This window comes from Fringilla coelebs (assembly GCF_963513975.1).
Source record: "Fringilla coelebs genome assembly, chromosome: 1".
NCBI classification, from domain to species: Eukaryota; Metazoa; Chordata; class Aves; order Passeriformes; family Fringillidae; genus Fringilla; species Fringilla coelebs.
Genome location: NC_140028.1, coordinates 111,980,857 through 112,008,675, shown reverse-complemented (window position 1 = coordinate 112,008,675; position 27,819 = coordinate 111,980,857). Strand labels below are relative to the sequence as shown.

Sequence of the window (27,819 nt, the reverse complement as noted above, 5' to 3'; positions counted from 1 at the left end):
ACAAATTCCTGATCTCTTTACATAAAATTTTTTACTCTTCAAGAGCAGTTTAAATTAAAAATAATTTTGAAAATACTATTCTCAATGTTTACCGCCACACAATGTAAGCAGAGGAAGGTGAAAAATGGAGCTATAAAAGTGGTGGTGAAGTCAGGTCATCGCTTGAGCCCTGGCCTCCCTCCATCTTACTGTAGTCTTATTTATGCTTTGCTTCTGGTGGCATCTGTGACTGATCATTGCAAAGAATGAGCAGATCAAAGATAAATCCTCAAACACACTGACATCCCATATGCCCACTGTAACGTTGGCACCTGGACACCAAAGTTACAGTGACATTCAAAGAGACTTAAGGCTGTCCAGTGTTCAGATTTGATGTTTTCAAAGCCATATAAGGAGCCCAGAAGCAAAGCAGATCTTAAATGGTGTTAGCAACATTTGAGAGCAAAACTTATTACCTGTGTACTCCTTCATTTCATCCTGAAAAAGGTTTCTTAAAGGTAGCAAAGTAGGCAGGTTCAGTTCAGCTGCATTTTTTAAAATTATTCAGAGTATTTCACAGAAACTGTTTCCTCTAATGCAGAAAAAATCTACCACCTCAAGGGAGAGCCCACCCCCTTCAAACCCCAAATTACACACCCATAGTCACACTTCTAGCATTCTGCTATTAGAGCTTAGCTCTAACAATGATGAACCAAAATTAAAACTGAAGCAAGCAATAGAGGATGAGAATCAAATGAGAAGGATTTTACAATGAAAAAGTGAATACACTATAACTTACACACAACACCACCACAGCAAGCAAAAATACTACTCTCTTTTTGTTATCTACATAGAGAACCAATCAGCAAGACAGCTACTTTCTCCTTCATATAACAAAGGGAAAATGGCATAAGAGGCAGATTTTCTAGTTACCTTAAACTATGTATGCCAAGAAAAATAATCCAGGCATATCTATCTGAATAGGTAAGTAACTACTGTATCTGAATCTCTGTTCTGACAGCATGGGGCCAAAGCATTTATGTAACTGTGGATACATCATTCAGCACTAATAGGTCAAACCAGGTTTTATTTGGTAGAAAAAGCTTACATCGGGAAAGAATGTCTACAGAGTGCCCAGAAATTAATTTCTTGCCAAATTTGTTATTTGTGTTTGGTATTTCAGGTCTCCAGAGAAAATAAAATTCTTCAAACTAGGGCCATCAATGATTAAAACATCTCTTTTTTGTGTGTATGGATAATTTGTATACATTTTGTGGTTAGTTGCTTGGGGTTGTTTTACATTGAATATGCTAAACACACTTGATGTTCAGAAAATCTCTCAGCTAGGGACAAGTGCAAGGATCAAAGTGTGGCAATCTGTCTATCACACAAGATTAATTGGATACAACATGTAATAGCAGAGACATCTACCGAACCCAGAAAAACCTATCCTTCTTCAGGAGATATCCCCTCACTGCAAAGCAAACAAGCAAAGCAGAAATGAATCTTGACACTAACACTGCACAGACAGGCTGACACACAGACAATGCAAGCAAAGAAAACTATCACAAAACCTCTACCTTAGGTGACAAATAGGTCTGCAATCTTTTTCCTTCTCAACAAAAACAATCTGCCAGGCATCTGGAGACAAGCACATTATCCAGACACTACCCACTTAGAGAACTGTACTAATGCCTTTTTGTTAATGTTTTGCAGGAGTATCTCTGGGAACAGAAGTCTTTCCATCATTAAAGAACAAGCTCAGAAAGCTTCCTTTTCCCACACTGCAAATGTGTTTTACTATGACCCCTGACTATATTTAGGGCTGAACACAATGTAGCAGTGATGAGGACCAGACAATAAGCGATTTCAGAAGAAAAAGGACTGGTTTCTTGCTTAAAGAATAGGAGCAAGTGCATGTAACATGAAACAAAGAACATCTATGTTTATGTTGCAGTATAGCCTGCACAATCATTAAGAAAAAATACTCAAAGCTAACTCTGAAAGTGATTATGTTTAAAAATAAAGAATCTATCAGTGACTAAACATCCTGTTAAACAGAATTCGTCATTTGGGTTACCTACAGTACTGTAATCCTGTTATGCACCAAATAATGTTTATTGTACAACTTTTCCCCCACATGTTCATATTTGCTTCATAAGACAATTCCTCTCGCAAAAATCGATTTTCATAAACCAAAGGTAGTCAGTTCTGAAAACAGGCTGAAAAGCAGCTTATTCCCAAGCACAGACTCCACAGGGAAAGATGAAGTTTCAGTACAAGTCCACACATGCTTGTGAGCACCTTTCACGAAATGAGGGCTACTGAAATACAGAACTGTTTAACCTGAATCCTAAACTACAAGAGGACTTCGCAATATTGCATAAATTCAGTAAGAACTGGGAATAAATATATTTCATCACTGGTATCATCAGATAGAAATAGTAACATGAGACTATGAAACAAAATGCATGAAGATAAAAGCCCCATGGACTTGTCCTAAATTAAAGCAAAAAAACCTTGAAGATTGGCATAAATCAGAACCATATGATAGACAGTATCACATCATAAACAATTTTAACAAAACCTATACCTAATGCAATGCAGATACTAGTGAAGAATAATTCCATCAAACATATGCAATTTTATTTTGCAAATTAAAATTTTTAGAAGCCAATGGCAAAAAGTAGAGTATCTGACACTATCCAAAGTAGGTGTACAAGTTTACAAACCACAGAGTGCAGCAGGACAGATTCCAGCCACTGCCAGGCAGCACTTCAGACACTGCAAGGGGTCTGAAAGTTGCATGGTTATAACTTTTGGGGAGCTGAAGACAAAAGACTGCACTGAGCTGCAGGAGAGTAGTATGGGGGAAAAGGCTGGCAGAAAGCTACACTTCAGACACTTCCCTGTACTACAAGGCATCCTCTCTAGAATGAGATCCTTGGGGAGAAGTACTACCTGAAGTAGTAGGTTCTTCAGGCCTCCTATTCCCATGAAGAAGGGGAGGACAAACACCTTCTGGTAAGGGCCTCAGCAGGTAGGTCCCTTTTAGCTGCTCACCAGACAGTACAGCACATTGAGTATGATGCCTTTTTCCTAATCAAACAACTCCTTGTTCCCATTGACAAAATCCCTAGAGAATTGCAAGATTTTCTGCAGAGAGGCTGTGGGACCCCCCACTGTGGGAGGTGTTCAGGACTGGACAAGCTGACCTGATTAGCGCTGCTCTCACAGTGCTGAGCTGCAGGACCTCTGGAGGTCCCTTTCATGTCAGAGTATTCTGTAATTCCATTATGATTCTGCATGCAATGCCCAGTAACTGAAAAGTTAGGAAGTAACAGAGCTGAAGTCATTTAGCCAGCTGTAATTCTCTTTTATGTCTCTTTGTATGCTGGCTAAGCAAATTTACTGCAAAAAAATACTGCCACATTAGTCAATAATACACCCCGCACATACGCAAAGAGGGCACAAAAAGATGGACAACTACAAATTTAACCTTTACAATCATCTGGTCCTGCAATACCAATCTATATGTAAATCCAGTTCTCACAGTGCTATTTCTTGGGCGCAGTATCACATGTCAGCATATTTGTAAAAGGACAGAAATGGTAAAGACATGTTAATCCAAGCAGTATTAACAGTCTTGCCCCAAGACAACACATTTATTAAACCACTCTGACTCTTCCTGCAATTTCATTGCTCATCCCCCATACATATTCACATTGTTGATAAACACATACGACTCAAAAAACCCAAACAAAAACCCTAAATTCTTTTGAAAGAAAACTGAATCATTATAAATCTTAGCAGGAGGACATTCAATGTGTATGTGAAACAAATTAGGCCTAGAAGATTGTCTTCTTTTATATGCCTAATTTCTTGAGGCCAGTGGAACTCTGCTTGAAAAGTTTCTAAGAACTGTTCTCAGTCTGATGAATCAATTGCTTGGTCCATCTCAAAATGAAAACTCTCTATTAATGTAGAAGAGTTCTGTCTTTTTCACCTGCTCCTTCCCACACCTCCTCTGGGACAAATTTTAGAATTCAATTCTGTTATCACTGCTGAGATTTATTTCCACATTCTGGGCTTTTCAAATAAAGAACCACTACAGTTCATCACCACAAGCTGAAAACCCCAGGTTTCTAGGAAGACCAGACAAAACAGCTGAAGCCAGTCTGGATGATTCACTAAGCAAGATACAGCAATGCCAACCTGAGACAAACTCTCCCTGTAAGAGAGTTGAGTTCAGCTTAGTAAGGTCTAATTAAGGAATTGACAGTCTTAATGAGATGGGTAAGATTTCTAATGGGCAGTATCACCAGGCCTACATACACACACATACTAAGAAATAAAACTGATAGCACAAAGCAAATTAACTGACACATAACAAATCAGCACACAATCCTGAAATAAAATTAACATTGACTTCAGAGTTGCTTTAGCAAGAGGCACAGGTTTTATACTGAATAGAGTATGCAACTGATCCACTTAAAGGTAATTTTTAAGCCTTACTGCAAGGAAACCCAAGTTCTTTATACTCCAATAATTAGATTTCACTGACTTTTCACTAGTAATTATGGAATGCCACATGAATCAGAACCTCATGTTTATTGCAATTAGAAGCAGATTTGGAATAAGGGGTTTTTTTACACAGAGTATTGCTCTCAATTATATAGATAGCAGCTGGAACACGTGTTTTGGAGGTGGAAGTGATTCAATAATATGCAGTGGGTTTGGCTGGTGATAAAATTTGTATTAATTATTTGCATAAACAGTTTTACTGGAGGACTGCCTGCTGACACAGTAGCTATTACAGAAAGCTAGCAAAAAAACCCAAAAAAAAACCCCAAAAAACAAACAAACAAACAAACAAAAACCCTCAAAATTGACTAGATTATCTTAGTCATTGTCAGTGCTGCTGTAGCAGGCTTAGGGTCATTTAATTCTACTTTTAGTCTAATTGTACATTTAATCCTTAAATATACATTCCCTTGATTATCCTTAAATATACCTTCAATTGATTACCTCAGATTTCATTTTTTAGATGGTCTGCATAGTGAATGGATTAACTGGTACCATCTTTGCCTAGAGATTAATTTAGCTAAATTATTACAGGCCATTCACTGTGCTCTTCAGCCTGAAAAGTACTTAATCATGCAGAGGACAAAAAGCAGAGCACACTGAGAAGCCCTGTAATGTCTGTACTAAACAGTGAAAAGGAACCATCTGTAATACTGCAGACATTACTTTCCCCTCCTGATCTGTTGTTCTTCCATTACTGCACTTGTGGCTAGCACTGTATGTTCATGGCTAAGCTCATCTCCCAACATCAATTATACACATTCCTGTCAAGTACAAAAAGGAATTAGGAAACACTAGAAACAAATTATACCAGGAAACAATCCCCAGACCTGGGCACATCTGCTGAGACACAGATAAATAAAGGTAATATCTGAATTAGAAATAACTTCTTTTATCCAGCTGAGTGTCTAAAATTGCATGAGCATTTTAAAAATTATTTCGTAGCATCTCTAATACATTCTGTAATAGCTCTAAAGTCATGTTAGGATATATACTTACATACAGATAAAAAAAAAATTGCAGCTTGAAAGAAACTATCACCTGAAGAAATGAGGAAAAAAATACATCAACTTACAACATTAAACAATTCAGTAACTCTCCCAAATAGAACAGTTCCCTGCTACAGTTGAAAACACCAAGGTTCAGATCATCCAGGGGACCAAAACATCTTTAATAACCTGGACTTGACTGCCCTTGCAATCACTATCACAATTAAAACCTGCTTTAGCAGTTAGATAATCAGAGCTAAAGGCTCAATCCTACAGAGCTCAAACTTCAATCCCATTAAAAAGACACTTCCATTTGGAGCAGGCGTACAGCTCCTCATGGTCACAGGCAAGGGAAAGTTAGGGACAGGAAAGCAGAGAGACAGCACAGATACCAGATCCACAGGATGGGAAGAATCAGCTGGCATGGCATTTTAAGGCATAAAAATCACATGAAGAGGACTATATTGAAGATCTAGCTACAGAACAATTTTTAAAATAATTCTTAATAGAACTCTTAGATCCAAAGAAAATTATTCCTTCCCTTTCAGACCCCACAAAAAACCAGCCTGCTACTTATTTGTATTTAGCTGTCAGGGGAAGAATATGGCAGTCACTCTTTGTCAGCTCAGAGGGGGAAATCTGACCCCAAAATGACAATTAGTGGAACTGGAATAGTAGTTCACCCATGAAAGTGATTCACACTTTTATTCTACTTTGGCACCAAGTTTATTATAACTGAATTTACTATGAGATTCAAACTAATTAATGTCAGTATTTCTCGAAAATAATTTCAAAATTATTAAACCTTAAATGAAGAAAGCAGGGTCCCATTTATGGCAGCCTGGACAGAGACCAAGTTCACATCACAGGTCTGAAGAGTGTACCTCTGGCCCATTTCACACCACAGTGGTTCTGTTCTGCTTTAAGGAAAAACCCTAAAAATTACCTCAAAATCATAACACAACTTACACCAAAAAGTTCTTCACTAGGGGATGCACAAGAGCATTTTACATCAACTATCATTAGGTGGAGGATAGTTTTGCGCAGCTCAACCCTTATCCCTTCCATGTGATGTTTCAGGTGGACAGGAAGAAAAAAAACCCGCTAACTAAAAGTTAGAGACTTATAAAATATTAAAAACAATATGGCAAATAAGAGACAAAACTGCTTGATCTGGGAATTCTCTCTCAGAGGTTATTTCTTTCAGTAAAGATAATAGGCTTTAACTTCATGCTGTCCTATTTCACAACTCTAAAAGAATAATAGGCAAGGAAGACAAGAAAATTATCTCTGTCACAAAATCTTTTCTTTTCTAAACTAGCTTAAGCAGTATCTCAAATGATACCCTTGCATTTAGAAGCAGGAAACACCCCAAATAAACCAAAGCAAGTAAACACCAACATATTATCTAAAGAGGATAATCTTTAGCTTCTACCTTATTTCACCAGAGAAGAAACTCTGCATTCCTGAAACCCTGACAGTATAACAAACCAAAAAGAAAAGTTTTACTTTAGTTACCTATGGTGTCAAAACCCAGCTCCAGAACTTTCTACATTCCTCAAGAATACTTAAGTACTCAAAGAAAATTGCATTAGATGAACCTTGTTGTCCCAGAGAATTGTAAAGATCCACATACTTCTTCATAAACATATAAAAACCTGGTATTTTAATGATGCCCCTTGATGCACAGCTGCAAAGTGTCTGAATGCTGTGCTGAGAATTAGTGCAGTTATCACTAAACACACTCAGCCACTTGGTCATGCTGCCAGGAAACTGCTACCACTGGCAGCCAGCTGGATGGGAGAGATTTCTCAGCAGTCACCCACAACCCCCTCTGCCCCAACACAACATCTCTGTTCTCTTTTTAAAATCACTGCTCATCCACATTCCTAAAATTACCTTTGCCTTAGAACTAACACTCCATAATATAAGCAGCTGAGTCTGCTGCTCCTCAAGGTTAGACATTTAATGGTATTTTCTATTTCAGATTAGAGGTCAATTTGCAATTTTTTGGTTGGTCCATCTACTATATTACACAGAGTTAGTCAAAAAGCTCTTTCCCATTCCTTTGAGGTATAGCTTCTGACTAAGAGATAGAGGTTATACCATGAAATTACAGATTTTTTTTAAATCTAGACCAGTCAAAGAAGAGAGTGGAATTCATTTTGATAGCACTGATACAGGAACTAGCACTCTCATCTCATAACTTCTGCAAAAGCAAGGCTTATTTCTTCTGGCAGGTATATTTGGAAAATTGAGCCCCATTAATACCCCAGCAGTTTCTTCAAGAAGCTAAGATTAACTAGTGCCTAGTTGGGTTTTCTTAAAAAGAAAATCATTAAGAGAAATAAGCTTCATTTGAATGACACTTGTGGATTCCTCTTTTCTTCTAAAAGAAGCTATCAGATAAATTTTAAAAAAAAAGAAATCAGGGCATTCAGTGTCAACAAAATGTCAACTAATGGCATCTAGAAGCATTCTCTGCTAATGTCACCAATGTTACAAACAACAAAGTATCTGGACTACAAAAAAAGTGATTATTTTCATTTGCTTTTATGCGTACTATATCTTCTAAGTAATTAGCACAGTCAGTGCTTTTATATCTTTGAAATTCAAGTGCCTACTCAGTGCCAGATCTAGGCTCTTGCCTTGGACACACAAGGCCACCATAAATTTAAACATCCTGCACACAGAACTTTTAAACTGCATTAAACATTTGTAACCTTGGGCAGGTCAGACATCATATCCTGGATGACTACCTGGCTCAGATAACACTCTTACCAGGGTAACTGCTAAGTTTCTCAGAAAAAAAATTCATCAAAATGATCAAAACTGAAAAGTGTATCTGCTACATTTTTAAAAAACCTTCAAAGGTTTAAAAAACCTTCAAAGAGCCAACAGTATCAATCTCAGCATCACACACACAGACTGTGTAAGAGAAGATGGAGGTTTCTAGAGAACTTCCAGGAATGAATCCTGGTTTAAGCTACTTCCTTGGAGCAAAACCAAATTCCTGCTCATTAAACTGTACTACTACATAACAAAAATTGCATGCCTGACTCCAGCTGTTTCTTGTTGCTCCACTAATCCACACACTTCTACTGACTATTTCTACCAAAACAACATCTTGAGCTGACCTTTTTGTAACTTAAAAATCTTACTATTTCTGCCCCCACCTCTTTTTCTTCTTTTTTAATGGCTAATGCCTCAGGGCCTCCAAATGCAGGTTGTTGACTTCAGGAAGACTGCCCACAAAGCACTGAGGATTCTGCACTAGAAATAGTGCTACATTTGTTTCTATTCCCCTCTTTGAGGGTACTCTCTTCTCAATAAATCATGAGTTCCACAAGCAAAGCAGTACCTCAAGCCACACACACAACTCAGTGTCTCTCATCAGCAAATGAACAGGAAGGGATTGGACTCATAAAAAAATATTGTCATTTAAAACATGTCATAAATGTCTCAACTCAACTGCAAAATGATATCTCAATGTGAGTAAAATCAGCTGCTGCTCTTTATGTTCTTGCAGCAAAGCTCATGCTTCCACATCCTATTTGGCTTTAGTGGATGATCAAGAATAAAAAAGAATACCAACAAAACCTAAAAAAATCCTAACAAGACAGATTTCAGTGGTTCAAGTAAGCAGTAACTCCCAAAACAATACTCTTAAATAGCCTCTTGTCTTAAAAACACACTGTACACTTGGCTTATCTGAAAAAGGAATTTACACAACTTCCTAATAAAAAGCAATTACAGGTAATTTAAACATTTTGGTAAATGGACACTAGGTGTAACAGAATTCAAAATTCCTTTCTAAGGAGAGAGGACCAAAGGGGCATGTTAAAAAAACCTGGTTTATCTGTGAATTCTTTTTTGAACTACATTCAATTCAACATACTACCAAAGAACAGGAAAAAGAGCTTTATTGATGTCTCCAGCCATTACATATTTTGCTAAAAGCGATATCATTTAATTTAAGCCATTCCAATTGCCCAGAGCATTCACTAGTTACTTCAGTTCTTTCAAAATCTTTGTTCCAGTTCTTCAAGTCTCACGTGCTCCAGGTGGAGTCTCACAAGCTCCACGTGCTCCCTATAATCTCTAGGGTCTCAGAGTGAAGTGTTTTCCTTGTGGGCAGGACTGGTTACTGAAGCTGACAGCAGAAGCTGGAGAAGTTTGTCATGAGGAGAGATTTTCAGTGCATGAGATGTCTGATACGCAGCTGTGAGTCTCCTCAAAGAGTGGATGCTTCAGAACTGCCCTTTACCAAGCAAATGCCACAAAAGCACAAATCAGCTGGTTGATGCAGGATGATGCGGACAAGTTCTGTCTGTAATCACTTAACAGGAAAAGGGATCAGGAAGTAACAACGTTTTTTAAATCAAAGAACAGTCAGCTATACTCAAGAGATGCCCAAGAGGAAACAGCAACACGGTAAAGCAAGTAGCAAGCAAGTAGTGTCTCCTGTCTACCTCAAACAAGAATGAGAAATGAATAAATAGCTTTTATTTGCATCAGAGGATAGAAATGTGTACTGACAATCTGTTGATTGCTTTTAAGATTAGGGAAGAAACTGTACACTTGCCAAAGTTTGCTGACCCAAGCACCTCAGAGAAGTAAAAGCACAGAATAACATCATCAACATATTTTTCATGTTTTTGGAGTGCACTGTTGCATGAAACTTATCATTTTCACAAGTAACTTCAAACAAAGAGTACACTATAAAGACAAAATACAGTAATTTATCAATGAAAGTATCCACCATCACACATGGTCTGCATCTAACCAACAGAGGTCTCTACACAGACCAAGCACGCTTACCTCAGCGTTTGGCTGTAGTGCCTGTGCATCCTGGGCTGCAGATGGTACTATGGTACTTGCCCATGTAATGTTGGCACTGGCAGATGATAAGGAGCTGAGGGCACCATTTTTCAGTTCCTCTGTGGAGTGTGACTTGGGCCCAGGCCATCCCAGGATACCATCTGAAACAGAAAATAGGTATCAGCTTACAAGAGAAAGATTACAGATTTCCTCCATTCACCTCACCATTCTACTGATCTAAATGAGTTGTATCTTTTCTCTGCTTCTATGTACAACTTTACTTTAGTAAAAAATGATCTTGTACTTTCTGAACTAGCTTATGCAGTATCTCAAATGATATCCCTGCCTTTGGAAGCAAGGAACACCCTAAATAACCAAAGTAAGCATTTTATAGGCAAACTTATCTGTGATTTTTTTTTAAGTCAATGAATGTTAGCCCTACCACCTGACTGTACAATTCTATCTGGCATGCCTTGGAAATTAAGTAAGAATTCTCTACCCACTATTTTCATAGCTATGAAGTTATCCAAGTAAACCCTCCATTTCTTCTGCCTGAAATCAAAGTTTTAAGCCTAGCAGCTGTATTTTCTTTCTGCCTGTACTACTAAAAGTTTATTCTAAAATGCTTTACTGGTACCAAGATCACAGTTTAGAAGAGATCTCATTAGAAAGATCCACATTAAATATGAATCAAACGAGACTTGGCATCAGAACAGCCCTTATTTCTGGGGGCACTTGATTTCCTGGATGGGCCTGTATTTAAGGATGCCATGACAGAAAGTACAATCAGCTAGGACAAGTGCACAGTTGTTCCTCCCTAAGTGCTCTAAAACATAGTCTCAACAGTCAAATTACTAGCCCTCAGCACAGAACTTTAAATTTCAGCTATTAATTACACACTGCTATGAAACATAGAGATATGGATAAGAAAATCACAGCTCTTCACTCATTACCATAATTTATATATGAATATACAATTAGTGCCACAGGGAGGATTTCCTCTCACCACTGACAAATTTTTAAGATGATGCAGAGCAACACGAAGTACATTAAAGAACATGCACTTTCTCCTCTCCATATGACCAGGGTTACAAGAGACTGCCTCCTCAGCAAAGTAAATGGTTAGATCTGGAGAGGCTATGCTAGATAGTGTTACAGTAGCACTGCCATTATTAAAAAATGGGCCACAAATCCCACAGCTGACTGAACTCTCACCAAATGCTACAGACAAAACAGTTACAGAACATTCCTCTCATCTAAAACAGCACTAAGTTATGAAGACACTGCAGGAGTTCAGATCTACTCTGCTAGGGTGCTTTCGTGGCGCCATCTTTTGCTGAAGAAATCATGAGGAAAGCATAAGCAAATAGTTTAAAAAAATTATTTTCAAAGATCTGAATAACCATCGGGGGGAAAAAAATCCAGCTTTCTTTTAAAATGTGCATTTCATACAATTACACAAAATTCATCTTGCCAAAGGAAGAACATTTCCGTGGCTCTGCTGTCAAATTATTTCTGAGTCTTCATTATTTTGCAATAACAGATCTCGATCTAGTTTTCTGTTTCTCTCTGTCAAAGAAGCTGAATAATGGATTACTGTTGCTATTTTCCTATAACAGAGACAGTAAAAAAAATTGAACCGTCTTCTCTTTATGCCATTCTTTAAAAATATGTCATCCCATCATTTCCTTGGGCTATCCATTTTCTCTCTGCATAAACAATCTATTTGGCCTTCACTGTAAACAGTAATTTTTGATTTTTAAAAAAATCTAGTTTATGTAAATAAGCACAATAAAAAAGTCCCACATGAAGAAGTACCTCACTTCAGGGGAAATTTTAAAGTGTGAACATTTACTTCATCATCACAAACATATTTTTAAAAGCACTATACTAGTTTTCCTCTTCAGTGCAAACACATTGTAAAAAGACCTTTGTATTTCTCTGCACATTTTAGAGTCTCTAAGAGAAATAGAAACTGTTAGAACTAGGCAAGCATGTTTTCTCTCCTGCATCAAGCGCAATGCTACCCTCACAAAAGAACAAATCTTGTCAGCCTAATCAAATTTTAAACAGCTCTTAAAAATACATTATGACCAAGCCAACACCAACAGGATGCCAAGAGTTACAGTCCAAAAGATATTAAAGCACGTTAATTTCCTCAACACTTTTGCATATAAGAAAAATTGTTTTGTTAAACTGTGCATCTGGAATTTGAGTACTTTGTCAAAGAGAAATATGCAGTGAAAGATATTAAGTTACACTGCACAGAAATCTAAATAAATAAAGAGTATCTCTCTGAACAATTAGAAAAATAATTCCCACCTAGTTTCAAAGTGCCATCAGGGAACCTGCAATGATCTCTAATCTACAAATCTTACTCTGAGATGTCAGCATTCTCATATCATCCCAAGGGACTTGCCACATATCTAATACAGCAGCTCACATGTCAGGCAAAAGCAATCTCTGATAAGAGAACTCATCAGAAATTATCTTAAAATCAACTAAGACTAGAATACAATCTCAATGTAGAAAGTGAAAGGCCACAACAATATGGCTTCTACTTTACTCATATTATCAGTTTTCCAAAACTTTTCAGGACAGTTTTTCAGGGTTTTCTTCAGTTTTTCAGTACACCCAAAATGTTCTCATTTGCACTAGTACAAATTACTCTTATCACAAAAGTACAGGCATAGCTGTTGTCTGTGCCATATCTAATCCAGTTGTTTTACTGGAATTTACTCTCCACAGATGGAGCTGCCATCTGTAAATCATTTGATCCACTCTAATGGAGTTGCCATCTTTGACACTTTATGGGACTCAAAAATTTCTATGACTAGTTCAATCCCTGTTCTTATAAAGACTTGAAAAATATATCTATGAAAATTAAACATAATATGAGAAAGTTTATCTTCTGAGTTGGATAAGAATAGGAAGAAACTGCTGTCATTGGTTTGGGTTTTTTTAAGCCAGATTTTTTTCTCTGTTCTCAGTCATAGCCAAAGACAACTGCCAGAAAGGTAAATTCTAATCTATTTTGATACATTTCAGAGCTCAAAAGGAATTCTCCAGAAAGGCATTCACAGACTATATAAAAGTATTGACAACTACATAACTACTTTACTACTTGCTTTAGGACTACACCAAGTACTACACTAATTAAAACAAAACATCTGTTTCTGCAGTAAACGATGCAAAAAGTAGAAAGGACATACCAAATACACAACTAGTAAAATCAGCCAGATCTCTTCTACCTGCACTGTGTCAGTTCTGTAGCTCCAGGAGTGAAAACCCAAGTCTGATTCCTCTGAAAGTTCAGAGCATATGTATATACAAAACAGGAGTTCTTCTAGAACATACTCAAAAATTAGCTTCCTTCCCTCTTCCCCTCAACAGCAGCTTCCACTGTGATGAACGTGCAGCAGACAAGTACAGCGAGGCACATGAGAACACCTGTACCTAAGCAAAGCACAGCATCCAGACACAACCTATTTATCCTTTTCCTACAGCAATGCTGCAGTTCACAAACATCTATTTTAGAGGGCACAATAGGTTGTATGACACAAATGCCCTCAGGAGAAACATCTTTCCTTTCTACAGGTGCACACTGCAGGAGTGGGGAGAGTTCTCGCCAAACAGAAGGTTTACAGGAGAGTTTTCAGTTTAACAATGTTGATCATTTTCTTTTGTTGGTTTTGATTTTCTGGGTACCTGATGTACATTCAAACTCACTTTTGCATGATAATTGATGCATGAAATAAGCTTAACATCTATCTCAATTCCATAACAAAAACCTCTCTAATTTTAAGTCCTCTGGTCTTGCCAGGGAGACTACAAAAAAAACCCTGCCTTTTTTCCCTGGCACAATTGTAAACTAACATCTATTGATAACACTTCCAGGATATATTTTAAATATACTCTAACAAATATCCCCCACCTAGTGCAGTGGTAGGCCTTGAGGAGAAACCAGTATTAGACCTGGATTCCTTCCCTTGCCAGGGATGGATGCGACAGCTGGGTCTCTCTGCTGAATCCCTACAGCACACTGAACCAGCAACAGCAAATGGCAGCTGCATCTCTGCTTCTCACATGAGATTGCATTTGCTAATGTTGTGTGGAGACTAGAAAATAATGTTATCTTCCAATGAAAAAAGAACATGTAAGGAATAATGTATTAGCCTTTAGCTAGAACAGCAAACTGTTCTGGTTATTCTTAACAGAAGCAAGGTAGGGGATGGTGCAATTAAGGGAAAATGGACTGACCAAGCCAACTTTAGTAAGGTACACCAGTAACAAAGAATTTGTACTCCTGTTTTCTTTCCTCACTCTTCCCTCTCCACATGCATTTAAGCACAAACAAGGACTTACCTGGCTACTCATTCTTCTCTCTTGTCATCGGCTGCAAGAGAATTCCTAGCAGTCATTTGTCAACAAATTGAAAGCATCTAGATTTTGCTCTTCCTAGCTATTTATTTTCTCCAAAAAGGAGACAACAGAGAATAAAAAGCTCAAGTATATTCTGCCCCCCGCTCCAGAATAATCTCTGATCCATTTGTTTCCATGGGACCCAAAATCAGCAGCATTTGCACATTAAAGTGAACTGCAGAAAATCCATAGTAAGGATGAGTTTGGTTTTTGTTTCTTAAAAATCTTAAGAAAAATGAAACATTCTACAGTTTGGAAAAGCAGGCAAGGAAAAGAAAGAAAAATATGGGAGGGAATTCCTATTGGGAAGATGCTTTATTCAGTAAATGAATGGCCAAAGCAAAATGCAGATTAAAAGAACGGATTGATCTGTGCAGGCTGCTACTACAGGAGAGGATTCTGTCTGCCAAAACACCAGAACAAAAAAAAACAACAGATCTAAAACACAGCATACGCTTGTAGAGCTACATTAAAGCAAACATTCAAGTTTGCTCCATTCGCAGTCTGGGAGGGAAGAATGTTAACAATTGCAGTCAACAGGCTCTGGAGACAGTCCTCTGCCAAAGGCTGTATACAGAGCTGGAAAAAAATAACACTAGAACTTCTAAAGTTAGAAATGAAGACAGAAGTTTCTTCTCCACATTTTTATTTTCAAAGGTACCTGCTCCTTGTCTGCATGCCAGATAAACTCAAGCCTGTCAGAAGGCACTTTTGATGTATCTAAGTGGTGACATTCCCAGCCAAAAAGAAAGGCCTTGACATTTTCCACCATGCTACAAAAAAACTGTAATTCCCAAACACAAAGAAGCTCGTAAAGATGCAATCTCTTATCCTCAACTCACACTATATGTAACCAACACTTTCAGCTAATAATACTGGCATATTTTTCAATGAAAGAAAAAAAAATTTAAAAATTTAGCCAGTGATCAATGCACATACCTTTAATAATGACAGCTAGAAATTATTTTGACACTAATTTTACTTAAAATTATAAACACAGACAGGATTTTGCTTCACTGACCGCTCTTGTTGATTTACTTCCAAAATAGACAATCACAAAAACCCTCCCATAAAGCTTCAGAGTAGAAATAAAAAAAAATCATTGACTAGCTTTCAAGACAAGATTGAAGACTTCAGTTTAATCTTCATGTCTGCTTGTAGGCTTGAGGTCTAAGACTGACAATTCGTGAGAAACATGAAATGGAAAAATCATGTCATTCTTAAACTATTCCATTAGAAAGGATGCCATAAAAATATTTTAAGTCACGACCTAGATAATTTTAAGTTCTGGACATGATTCCACTAACGTGAATGCGGATTTCTTTTTATTCTAATTACTGGAAAACAAAGCAACAAAAAATATTTACATGAAAAGATAGAAGACACTTTTTTTTCTTGTCTAAAACAATAAATGTCAGTGTCTGTTTAACTATTTCATTATAAGCTTCATGAGAGTATTCCATAAATACTAGGTCAGAAACTCTCAGCCACTTTGAAATCTTTGCTTTAGAGGCAGTAAGACTGCAAGGCCTCCAGGGAAGTCACAAAACTTGCACAATCGGGTATAAAGACTCCAAGGACACAAGGAAAGGTACAGATTAAGTAGATACGTATCTACTTTTAAGGCAGTTCTCTCTCTTTACGGCATAATAGTGAAAGCTTTGGATGCTGAAGGAAAGCAAACTCAGGGGTAGGTTCAAGTTACCCAAGCTAAGCAACCGAGTATTTCTCACACTCTACACAAGGAAGACTGTTGCCTGCCTGGACTGGATTGCTTTCATGAACTGTAGGCTAGAAGCAAGAAAATAGATAAAGACAAGATAGCTATTTGATAACTTATGTATTCTGCCCCACATTGCCCACTAGCATCTTTACACCGCGCAGCAAGTAATGAGACAGCACTGGGGATGGAAGCATTCAGCAATAAATTGCACAGGACCGTGACATCTCACAAGCAAGCTGTTTGTGAATTCCTACCACAGGAGCACGTGGTTTTTAACTAAGAGTCATTTTCACCTGACAGTGACAGAAAAGGTGATCTTCTATTGTACCTGCTGGGTATAAAATTAAAAGAATTCACCTGGAGGACACAATCAAAATGAACTAGATCATCTCTCAGAATTAGTTTGCTAGGGGATTACTTAAAGGCTTTATTCTGAATAGGTATGAGCTTATGCAGCTTTGATGACTCCGAAACTCTACCGACTCAGCACAAACATTAAGTCTATCAAAGTACGCCTGGAAAAGATTAAGTGTGTAGGAAAATCAGTAATCAAGACTTGTAGGCCAGGTTCTTTCAGGCAACTGTGTTGCATAATAAGGCCTAGGGAAAAAAAATCATTTGAGTCAGGGAGAAGAAGCTAAATATTTCAGCAGCTTTTAGTTCCCTTCTTAAGTTTTTTTTTTTTTTTTACTTCCACACCAAAGAATAAACCCACACACACACTGAAGAATTAACTGCTTGCATTCAAGTTCTCACAGTGACACCAAAGATGCTGGTGTGAACCAGTGCTACAGAATTTTGAAAGGATTCTCATGCAAGTTTACAGTCTTAGGAAGAACAAATAAAAACAACCATTAAATTTTATAATTCAGTATGTCATAGTCATGACTTTCCTTTTAAAAAAAAAAGGTGATTCCCTTTAAGCAATTACTAATGCTTTGCTTGCTTTTCTCTCTTCCTGTCCATAGCTCCTCAAAAATCATTATCAAATCAAAACAAAGACTGATTTAAGAGAAGATTATGTGGACACAGAGTCAAGGACGTACACCTCAAGGCATTTATCTCTTGACAGTTCACTTAGATCACATCAAGATGAAAAACAACCTTCAGGGACATTGAAAGTAGAAAGAAACTTTTCTTTGAAGGATGGTCTTCATCTGTGTTTCAAACCATAATTTTCTGAAATAAAGTTATATCAAATTATTTAATTTAATGCACTTTATCATTACTACTTAGGTAAGTGCAAGGGAGGTTTGCATTTTCTACAAGAAAATGGCAATTTTTTAAAAATCATATTCCTTTATGAAACCAATCAACATCTGGATATGGGAAAGTCAGCACATACCATAGGACAGGTGTCAAAAGGTTTAATATTGTTTTTTCCAAGAACCACTTTCATATCATTTACCAAATAACCCTCTCCCATTTCTATTCTCCTCACAATGGGAATGCTTCAGAGGCTGTGCCAGTGTGCCATCTGAGCAGCCTTGAGGGCATGTCTTGCCCTGCAGTGAGCCAACTGCAAGTAAGGGCAGGTTGAGGGGGATTGTTTCAGAAGCACCCAAAGAAAACACAAAGCGCCAAGCCGTATCCAGAGTTCTGCTGCTGCTGCTTCTCTTACATCAACACTTGCTCTTGTTCTTAAAACTTGGCAGTGCAGTTTATGCATGGGAAAATGCTAACCACCCTTCCAGAAAGCTCAAGGTCCAACTTCCAATATTATGGACAGATCCAGAACTGGGTGAATTGGAAAAACTGACGAACATGGGGACTGAGAGCCTCATGTCCGCAGAGCTCACTGTAGGTACCACACTGACATTTTAAGCTCATAAAACTTGCCACTTTTTTTTTTTTTTTTTTTTAAGCATGGAGAACTCTTTCCAGATTCAAAGAAAACCACAGACCAAAATAAATCCACCTCAGCAGCATCCTTCCATGCAGAAAACTAGAAATATTATTTTCACTGTAGCACTGCATAACATTATTTTTATCAAACAAATCTGTATTTAGATTGAAATCTATTAAAAAAAAAAAAAAAAGAGGAGAGGGAACAAACCAAAACAACCAAGCTGGTTCCACACTGCCAAGTAGAATGTAGGTTTATATATACCTCTTACCCATGCCCCATTTTTTTTGTGTAGCTGTGTTCAAAACCAATTTCCCTGAGAAAACTCAGGACCACCTTTTTTCCTCCTCTCTTCTGACTGCAATGCATTTTGCATCTTTTTTTTTAGGCAAAGAAATACAGTTTGAGGCTGCAGAAGCTCACAAGCAGCTCATCCCAACTTGCCTCTCTGAGAATGGTTAATTTTGCCTGCTCCATATCATAATAAAACACCCCAAGGCACATGAAACAATACCCAAAAGAGCTTGTGCTCACCTGATGACAGTGTCCTGTTATGCTGTTGGCCCACTTGATGCATGCTTTGCTGTAGTAGACTCAGGCATTCTCCAAGGCAGCTCAGGGTGGCAGCAGAGGTAGCTTTTAAAAGTAGCAAGTCCTGATCCAAGGCAGTAAGAGGTCCAGAATTTGGGAGAGATTCAATGGCTTGTACAAGATTCTTCTGTTGTCCTTCAGCTTGGCTCATGATCTGTAAAGGTCCAAAAACATGTGCTGTCATAGGAAATATCACTATAGAGCTGTTAAATTCTTATGGATTGAAATAGTGACTAAATGTGAAGAACTACCACAAATGGATGTTAATGTTCTGATCCAAACATACCATATACTCACCTACAAAAACGAAGGGCTTGAGACTACCAAAGGCCTGTAAAAATGTCAAGACTATGTTAGAGAAAATAGTCTCTTAAAATAGTAGGTTCACAGTAGGTTTAATAGTGACTCATACTTTCTGAAAGTCTTTGTAAGGAAAAGTATGAAAATTCTACTTCCTCCTCCATTATTAATTTAGGCTTAGATTTTCTTGCCTTGGTATATGATCTGAGGCGCCCAAGGAAGTTACACTGTCCCTCTTCCTTTCCTACACAAAGTATCTCATCACAGTTTAAGAACAGGCATTACCCATTTCTCAAACTAAGGACCTGTTTTCACAAAATGCAGTAATTTTTAAGTTTAGAGACATTAGCATAGGAAACAACTTAGAGTACTTATTTCATATCCAATATGAATAAGAGCTGTCAGGCAGCAAGTTAACCTCTTTCTAGGTTTGGACCATTCAGATGAAGATTAAAGGGGTGCTTGCAGAGCAGGTAAAAACAGTATTTGAGCAGGCTGCTCTTTAAGCAAATTGGCAAGCTTTCAAAATCCTAAAGCCAAAAGAAAATGTTCAAAATTTCTCTCTCCATTTTTGCAGCCTGTAGGAAATCATATATGCATATGACAAGCCTCTTACACTTACCTTGCAAAAAACTTGTGGCAAAAATTTACAGGTCTACACTTGAGATTTCCAAAGTTTTCAGAAAAATCTATACGAAGAACTCATAATAAACAAAGATTCAAGCTCCATTTGTCCCCACTACTGTACTGTAAAAATGTATTATAAACCTAATGACTTTTTTATTATCATTATTATATTTTCAAGTATTGTGTGCTTCCTGCACCCCTCCTACATTATTGTAAATTGACTGATTAAAAAATATATGTTGAGTGCACTGAAAAGCTAGAAAGGAAACTGAACTCAGAGATGAAATAAGCACTCTTGCAAAAAAAGACTAGAATTACACAAGATGATGATGTTGCAGTTCGTAAATTTAGCCAAATGCCTTGCTGAAGGTTAACATGACATTTTAATAATCAACATTTAAAACAGAGGCCAAAACTTCAGTAAAAGCCACAGACAATTTTAATTCCCTTTGGCAGAAAACAAGACCTATCAGAAGGTGACACAGACCTCTCTAATATGCAGCTTTAGGGAACCACAGAATCAAACCCAGGCAATGCAACTATTCCTCCTTCATGGAAAGAGCACAAGGAGGCAAACAGAAGGAACAGCCAGGAGAAAAAAGATGACCATCTCCCTGGAAGACTAAACAATATAATTGTACAGAAAACTGCTTCTCTCCTTTTCCCATCCTGCATAAGAGTGTGAAATTGAAAACCTGACTTTCTCATACTTCACAGTGACAGAAATATTCTATTTTCATTTCCAAGTGACTAGTTTTCCTACCTTTTTTTTTTGGGGGGGGGGGGGGGGGGGAAGAGCTTACAAATCCAAGATTTCCTTCCGTAAAAAAAAATATGAAAGAAAACCAAAAGCAAAATTTTGAAAACTTCAAACATTTTAATTTCCCCCCCCCCAAATAAAGAACTCTATTCTTTCACAGATTAGACAGGAGTATAAAATAAACTAATCAGGGAGTTTAGAAAACATTTGGAAAATTAACTGAATGTTTGCAGCTATCTCCCAGCCCAAAAGTTTACAGGCTTTTGTCAGCTGTATTCTTCCTAGATTAGGAGAAATTTCAATAAAATCAAAGATTTATTCTACCTTTATCCAAAACAAGGTGGTGGTCCGAGTCTTACTGTTTTCTAGCTGACCTAAGACAGCTTTACAGCAGCCTTTTGATTCAGCTTTTCCTTGCTACCTAATTTCATGCTATAGTTGTGATACCAGCAGCTGATCTACAGACCTGACACAGCAGAAGACATCTGGAACTGCAACTTCTGTGTAGGATTCAAAGTACTAGAACTTGCTGAACTTTTACTGCTCAAACACTGATCAAAACCACAATGTTTAAGGTGCTGAATGCCCAGAACAAAGATGAAGAACCTTCCCTATTGTAAAGTGACAGATCAACTAAGTGGCAAAAAGGATAAGGAAATTACACATATTAAACTGAACTTGTTTACATATTTGCCAATTTTTTTACAGGACCTTGACAAAAGATTTTAGAAGAGTTGAAGTGCAGCTGTTCTACAGAGAGTAAATCAAGGAGGAGCTAACACAAAACCACCAAACCATACAAGATGAAACTCATTAAACACATTAACCCTTAACAGGACAGCCACTAAGTCATGCAGTTATTCCATCATCCTCTGTCTTACCGGTGTGCCTGTTTTTTGCCTTTTCCCAGGGGAGGAGAGGTAAAATGCTTGACTTACTAGCACTCTAAGCTTGTTTCAAAATCAGAATGAAAAGCTTTGATTTTGAAAAAGGGAAGTGAAATAACTTGCCTAATTTTGAATGACTTTGCTCTTACATGGGGTTACTTCAGCACCTTACAATTCTCCATCCTTCCCATTTGCAAATACAAACAGCTCAAAGTAGCAATTCTCTACTTGTAACAACAACGAAGGGTATGTGCCCCTGTCTCCTCACCAAATATTAACCTACTTCTCTTTCCACGCTTGTTTTGGATTTGACAACTCCTCTTCACCTATATATTCTTCTCATAATATCATAAAACAACTGCACATTCTCAGAAAAGCACTGAAGCTTCAATTATACAACTTTATGATAGATGTACAATAAAAAAACCTGAAAGAACCACCAGGACTATATGTATTAAAAGGAATTACCTGGGTGCAAATATCTAGTATTATAAGGCCTGCATTAACTTAACTGCAAAACGTTCACTAAGAGGAAACCTCATCCTAGGAAGACACCAGCTCAAATGCATGGTTTGCTTCTTTCTCCATCTTCTGATTCAGGAGAACAAGCAGATGACAAGTGTTCCCAATTAACAGCTGCTCCTGAAGCGTGAAGGAGATTCAGACCTTTTAGGCTGTCAGAAACTCTCAGGAACTGCCTGTGTTCTTGTAGCGGTTACCCAGTGCCCACTGCTTCCCCCCTCCTTGGCTGAACAACAAAAGGTTTGGGGGGTCAAGATAAGAACAGGGAGGTCACCCAATTACCATCACAGGTAAAACAGACTGGACTCAGGGAAATCAGTGTAATTAGTATCAATCAGAGTAAGGAAACAAAAAAATAAAACCAAATCTTACTTTTCCTCCACGCTCCCTTCTTCCCAGGCTTAACTTCATTCCCAGTTTCACTACCTCCTCCCCCAGAATAGCACAGGGGGACAGTCAGGGGGAGTTACAGCCTGATCATGACACTTGTCTCTGCCATTCCATGCTCCTCGCTCTCTTCACCTGATCCAGCATGGCAAACAGTCCTGCACAAACTGCTCCAGCGCACGTCTTTCGCAGGGTCACAAGTCCTGTCAGCAAATGCTTCGGCCTGAGCCTCCCCTGGGGTCACAGCCTCTTTTAGGCATCCATCTGATCTGGCGGGGTCCAGGCTGCAGGTGGATCTCTGTTCACCATGGCCTCCATGGGCTGTAGGACATCCTGCTCCACCATGGGCTGCACCAAAGGCTCCAGAGAAATCCCTCCTCCAGTACCTGGAGCACCACCTTCCTCTCCTTTGTCACCAGCCTTGGTGTCTGCAGTTGCTTCTCTCACATTTTCTCAGTCCTGTCTTCTCTGGCAACAGAAGTTTTTCCCCCTTTCTTAAATCTGTTATCCCAACGGCTCTACCACCGTGGCTGATGGGCTTGGCCAACTGCGGGTCCATCTTGGAGCCAGCTGGCCTTGGCTCTGTCAGACATGGGGAAGCTTCTGGCAGCTTCTCACAGAAGCCATGTCTGTGGCCCTTCTCATGCCAAAGCCTTGCCATGCAAAGCCAACAAATTCTCCTGAGTAACACTACACTCCAAGAAACCTGCCATCCAATGACCCTCTCATGAATGTCAGAATGCAACAGGCAATGATGTGATGCTTTCCTCTCTAGGTCACGCCCTCCCTACCACTTGCTCCAAAACAGACAATCCCCAGCTCTTGTTGCCGCCCGCTTCCTCCTCTTCAGGGCTCATCTTAACATCCTATGTGATCACTTTCCCTACTTAACCCAGCCCCAGAAACTGCTACCTGCTCCTTCACGGCTGGAACTGCACGTCCTGCTCTGAACGCACAGCCAACCACAATGCAAGAGACCAAACATTTATGTGATGAGAATTCAAACAAATGGTAAGTAGAAATTACTAAGTCTCAGGGTTATTTCCACAGTATGAGGAAGATAAGCAGAAAAAGCCATGAGATACCCTAGGTTTGCAAAGGCATTTATTTCCGACATAATAAGATGAAAGAACATTTTTTCATGTGGTAAATAACCTAAAATTACTTATTAAAAATTAAATTAGGAAGTAAAAATGAAAAATTGAAGTGCTATTTTCCATGCTAAAAGAAAAAAATACAGGAATTCAACATTTTGTTAAAATACTAGATGATACATTATTCTTTCCCATGCAGAGAAATCATCTTAAAAAATCTCAACGCCATTTTTGATTTAAGGCTTCAATTTGTTTCTGAAACTAGAAAGAGAAAGGGAGAGACTCCTATAATAATAAATAATCTCTATTCAAGATTTTTCCTGCCATCTGACAAAAATAAACAGAAACTTCAAACGAAGAAAACCGAATAGCCACACCTAACTGTAAGAGCATTTTAACATGATTTTGACATGATTTTATTTTAGATGCTTTTGACATGATTGCTTTTGACATGATTTTATTTTAGATGCTTTTGTTATCCAGACTCCAAGACTAACAGGCATAAGTCTGTCTAGGACAGATGTATACTACCAGACATCTTTCTTTCTAGAATTACTGATCCTACAGAATTTTGCCCAATTAACACAGTGCATCACAACAACCTAAAGCAAACACCAGCTCTATGCCATCTGTACAACTTCTCAATTCACAGCTGCCGCAGGGGCACCTCCCAAGACAGTGACTTCAGGTTCCTCAAAGGAAGAATGACATCAGCCATATGACCTCAGAGGGCAAGCAGACACTCTCCCTTTGTCACAGGGGTCACGTGGAGCTGGTCATAAAAACAAGTAGCATCACCAATCCTGTCTTTCTACATAATGATTTAAATGTTTCAGATCATGCTACCCTCCTTCTAGAATTTAAAACATGAGAGTGCCAACCACAATCTGATACATACATGAGCAATTTCAATTTTAGTTTAAATGTTGTTTAAACAGTGTTGATAACATAATTGAATCCTTTACAGTCAGTATTAAGATATGCCTAGCCATGCGTGAGGAAAAATCCAAAACACTCCAGAGAAAAAAGAAAACATTCTTTTAGCACTGAAAAAACACAGAAATCCTGTATCATCAAGCGTGACATGCTAGAAATCATTCATGAAAGAGACATTCTGCTCCATCAGTTAATAACTCTTTTTTTCTACTGTAGTAATCTCTGTGCACCATGACCAGCAGCACGTGGTCTGACGACTTATCTGTAGGCAATTCCTCTGAAAGATTTAATGCAGTCATTTTTATTTTTAAATCCTTTCCATTACTGACTGCATGCAAGTTGAAAACAGTTATTAAAAACATAGGAAAATAAACAACACAATAAAAAGTGCTTATATGAAAAATAGAGCATCCGTAAAAATAAACACTTGTGTGGAAAAATCTTTAGACGCTTTATTAGTAATAGAAATGCAACATGCATCACTTCCTTAAAACTCCAAGTCAAGCTGTCCTTGTGAGAAGTTTACTGCTTTTAAAGACTGGGAAATAGCCAGCTTGCTGCTGCACTCTTTTATTGGCAGGATTTGATTGGTTGGTGCTTCATTTGGAGTGGATTTTTCTAATATGAAAACACAATCTCTCTCTCTCTGACACACGCACACACACACACACCTTCTGGAAATACTAGGGTTTTTTGGTTTTTAGAAAATAGTACCAGAAAAATAACTTTTCAGAAAACACCACGAAAGGACAGGAGGTGAGACCAGCTTTTCAATCTACTCTAGAATAAGTTACAAGTGATATATGGGCCAGGACATTTAACCATTGTTAAACAAGCAGATTTCACAGGAGTTTGGATTTTTTTCTTTTATTCCACAGAAAACACCTTTTTTCTTAAAAGAAAATGAAGAACAGAAGAGTCCACACACAAGAAACAAAAACCTTTTAAATCACTGTAAATGTGATATATTGTGCTGCCACATGAACATAACACAGTCATCAATTCTGACCTTGAGCAAGGACTCCTCTTGCAATCTTGACCTGTATTTCATCAACACCACAAACTGTCATATGCAAAAATCAAAAGTTAAAACAGCCAGTATAAGTAGAATATATGTGTGTATATATATACACATACATCTATCAAGAATACATCAAAATGCAATATACTGATACCTGGAACTCCTGTGTCACTAAAGCAATCACAACAGTCACCAGTTGGACACACTAGCTACCAATTCAGCTCGTATTCACAAATCTGACACTATTTCCATTAAACTTGCCAGCTTTCCACTATTTATTCTGAAAAAGGAAAGAGCATCAACACACATGCAAGAAGACTACTATAAATACTGGTAAGCATCAGCTCAGAAAGTATACCTCACCAACTGAGATGCCTGGCAAATGAAGGTAACTTGTACAAATGCAGTAAAAGCGATTTTTTTTTTTTAAATTTAATGCTCTGTTGCTTTGAGTTGAGCATAACCACAGCAGAGGAAGTGAACTTTTGCCACGATTTAAATTACTGAGACGAGTTCTCAGACTACTCAAGGTTACTTGCTATGTCCATCTTACTACTTGACAAATTTTCTGACAAGGATTTATAGACTTCAGACTCTTTTCTTCAGTAAAGTCACATAAAAGATCTTGCAATGGAATTCCACCTACAGCATGCAAGCCTGGAAGACAAAATCACAGCTTAATATATAACGAAGATGAAATAACTAAGAATAGAGGCTGCTGCTGGAAGTACTCCAATAGCTAACAGGAATCTCTTATCAAGATAATTTTGCACTCCAGCTTTTCAAGTGTCTAGTGTAGAAACAGGTACAAGACCAGATGACCACCAGTAATGTATCTGTACACTTGGCTTGCAATAAAACCTGACCTTCACACCAAAAAGAACCTCCTTAAACTGTAAACAGGAAAGAATTTTACCCACAAATATTCAATCTGAAGTAAGACCCACAGTAGCCTCTGCAAACATTACTATGCTAATGGCAAAAAATGTTTTAAGGAAAGATCCTAGAACACCAAGTGAGATACTTTGAAAGAGCCTTGGAGAGATGGAACCAGATAATGACATCCGTATCAGCTGTCCTTTCCTGATTACTGCTTCCCTCCCATTACCAGGAATAAGCATGAAATTCTCCATTATCATCACCTCAGGGTAGCAGCCAGCTTGACCTCAATTATTTTAACAATGCAAACAATGAACATTAAAATTGGAATGGCTTGTTATATAATAGTTATTAAGGCTCAGACACATACATCCTATCAACAAAGCTTCAAAGGAGCAAGTTAATTTTCATTTGGCACATAATTTGCAGACAGAGACACAAAAAGTGACGGAACAAACAGAACTATACCTCTGACAATCAGGATGGAAGCTAATCACCAAGGCACATTTCTTCTTCTCTTCAGTCCCTGCCTCTGCTGTCACCATTCAATTTTTTCCCTTGAAAACAAGCTCTCTCCACCCCCATCTGTTATTTTGTTATCTTTTCCCGAACCAGGAACACACAATCTCTGTTACGGGAAAAACTGAAAAGTCAGTTGCTACATATCTTCATTGTCTCATCTAACAAAACATTATTTCCTTTGGGTTTTATTTTGGCTTTTTATGCTCAGCCTTCTCACCACATGCTCCACAGGGTGGTTCCTTGTGAGGAAAACCTTGCAGAGCAAACATCAAATGTCATCAGGACTGACTCTAAAAGCCAAGTCTACAACAACCAGAAAAAACAGGGAGTGGAGGAGGCAAGCTGGCTCAATTGTTTCCTGTTCTCAGCTACTCTTACCAATCTGCTGCTGTCCCACTGGTCGCCATCAGCACCTCCAGGGGCTATGAGCTCTCCACAGACCTCAGCACAGGGTTTACACTCCAGAGACCATCTTGTTTACCTACATCTGTCAGGAAAATTTTGAATTGGCTAGTTAACTTTTTCATATACTAAACATGAAACTGTGTTCCTTTTTTTACATATTCGGTTCCTATTTTGTATCTCTAAATTCTACAGCCTGGACACTTACTGCGTATCCTTACAATATAATATAATTCTATTTTGCACAGACAACATTCATTAATCATTTGATGAACTACAGACATCTTCTCATTGGCTTACTATGCAGTAGCTTACTAATCACACCTGCAAGCTCCCTCATTATTAGTTGCACAGCTACAATAGCAAGACTTCATATTTTGTAGGTCTGAATCCTATTGCTTTAATCCATGAAATTACCAGATTTGAGGGAGAGAGGAAAAGGGGGACACAGATCGCTTTTGCTGAATGGTCTGGAAGCCTTAAACATTCCATGCAGTGGCAGAGGAGGAAAATTAATCTACCCTCCC

General features: G+C 38.1%; 1 protein-coding gene across 2 annotated transcripts in view; it reads right to left on the bottom strand.

Moving 5' to 3' along the window:
* OSBPL10 (oxysterol binding protein like 10) overlaps positions 1-27,819 on the bottom strand; it is a 112,430-nt gene that overhangs the window by 30,608 nt on the left and 54,003 nt on the right. For both annotated transcript variants that reach the window (XM_084202709.1, XM_084202710.1), the window contains exons 5-6: positions 18,899-19,109; positions 10,374-10,534 (exon numbers count right to left, since the gene is read on the bottom strand). In XM_084202709.1, coding sequence (XP_084058835.1) covers positions 10,374-10,534; positions 18,899-19,109 — 372 coding nt within the window. The remainder of the gene's footprint in view (positions 1-10,373; positions 10,535-18,898; positions 19,110-27,819) is intronic.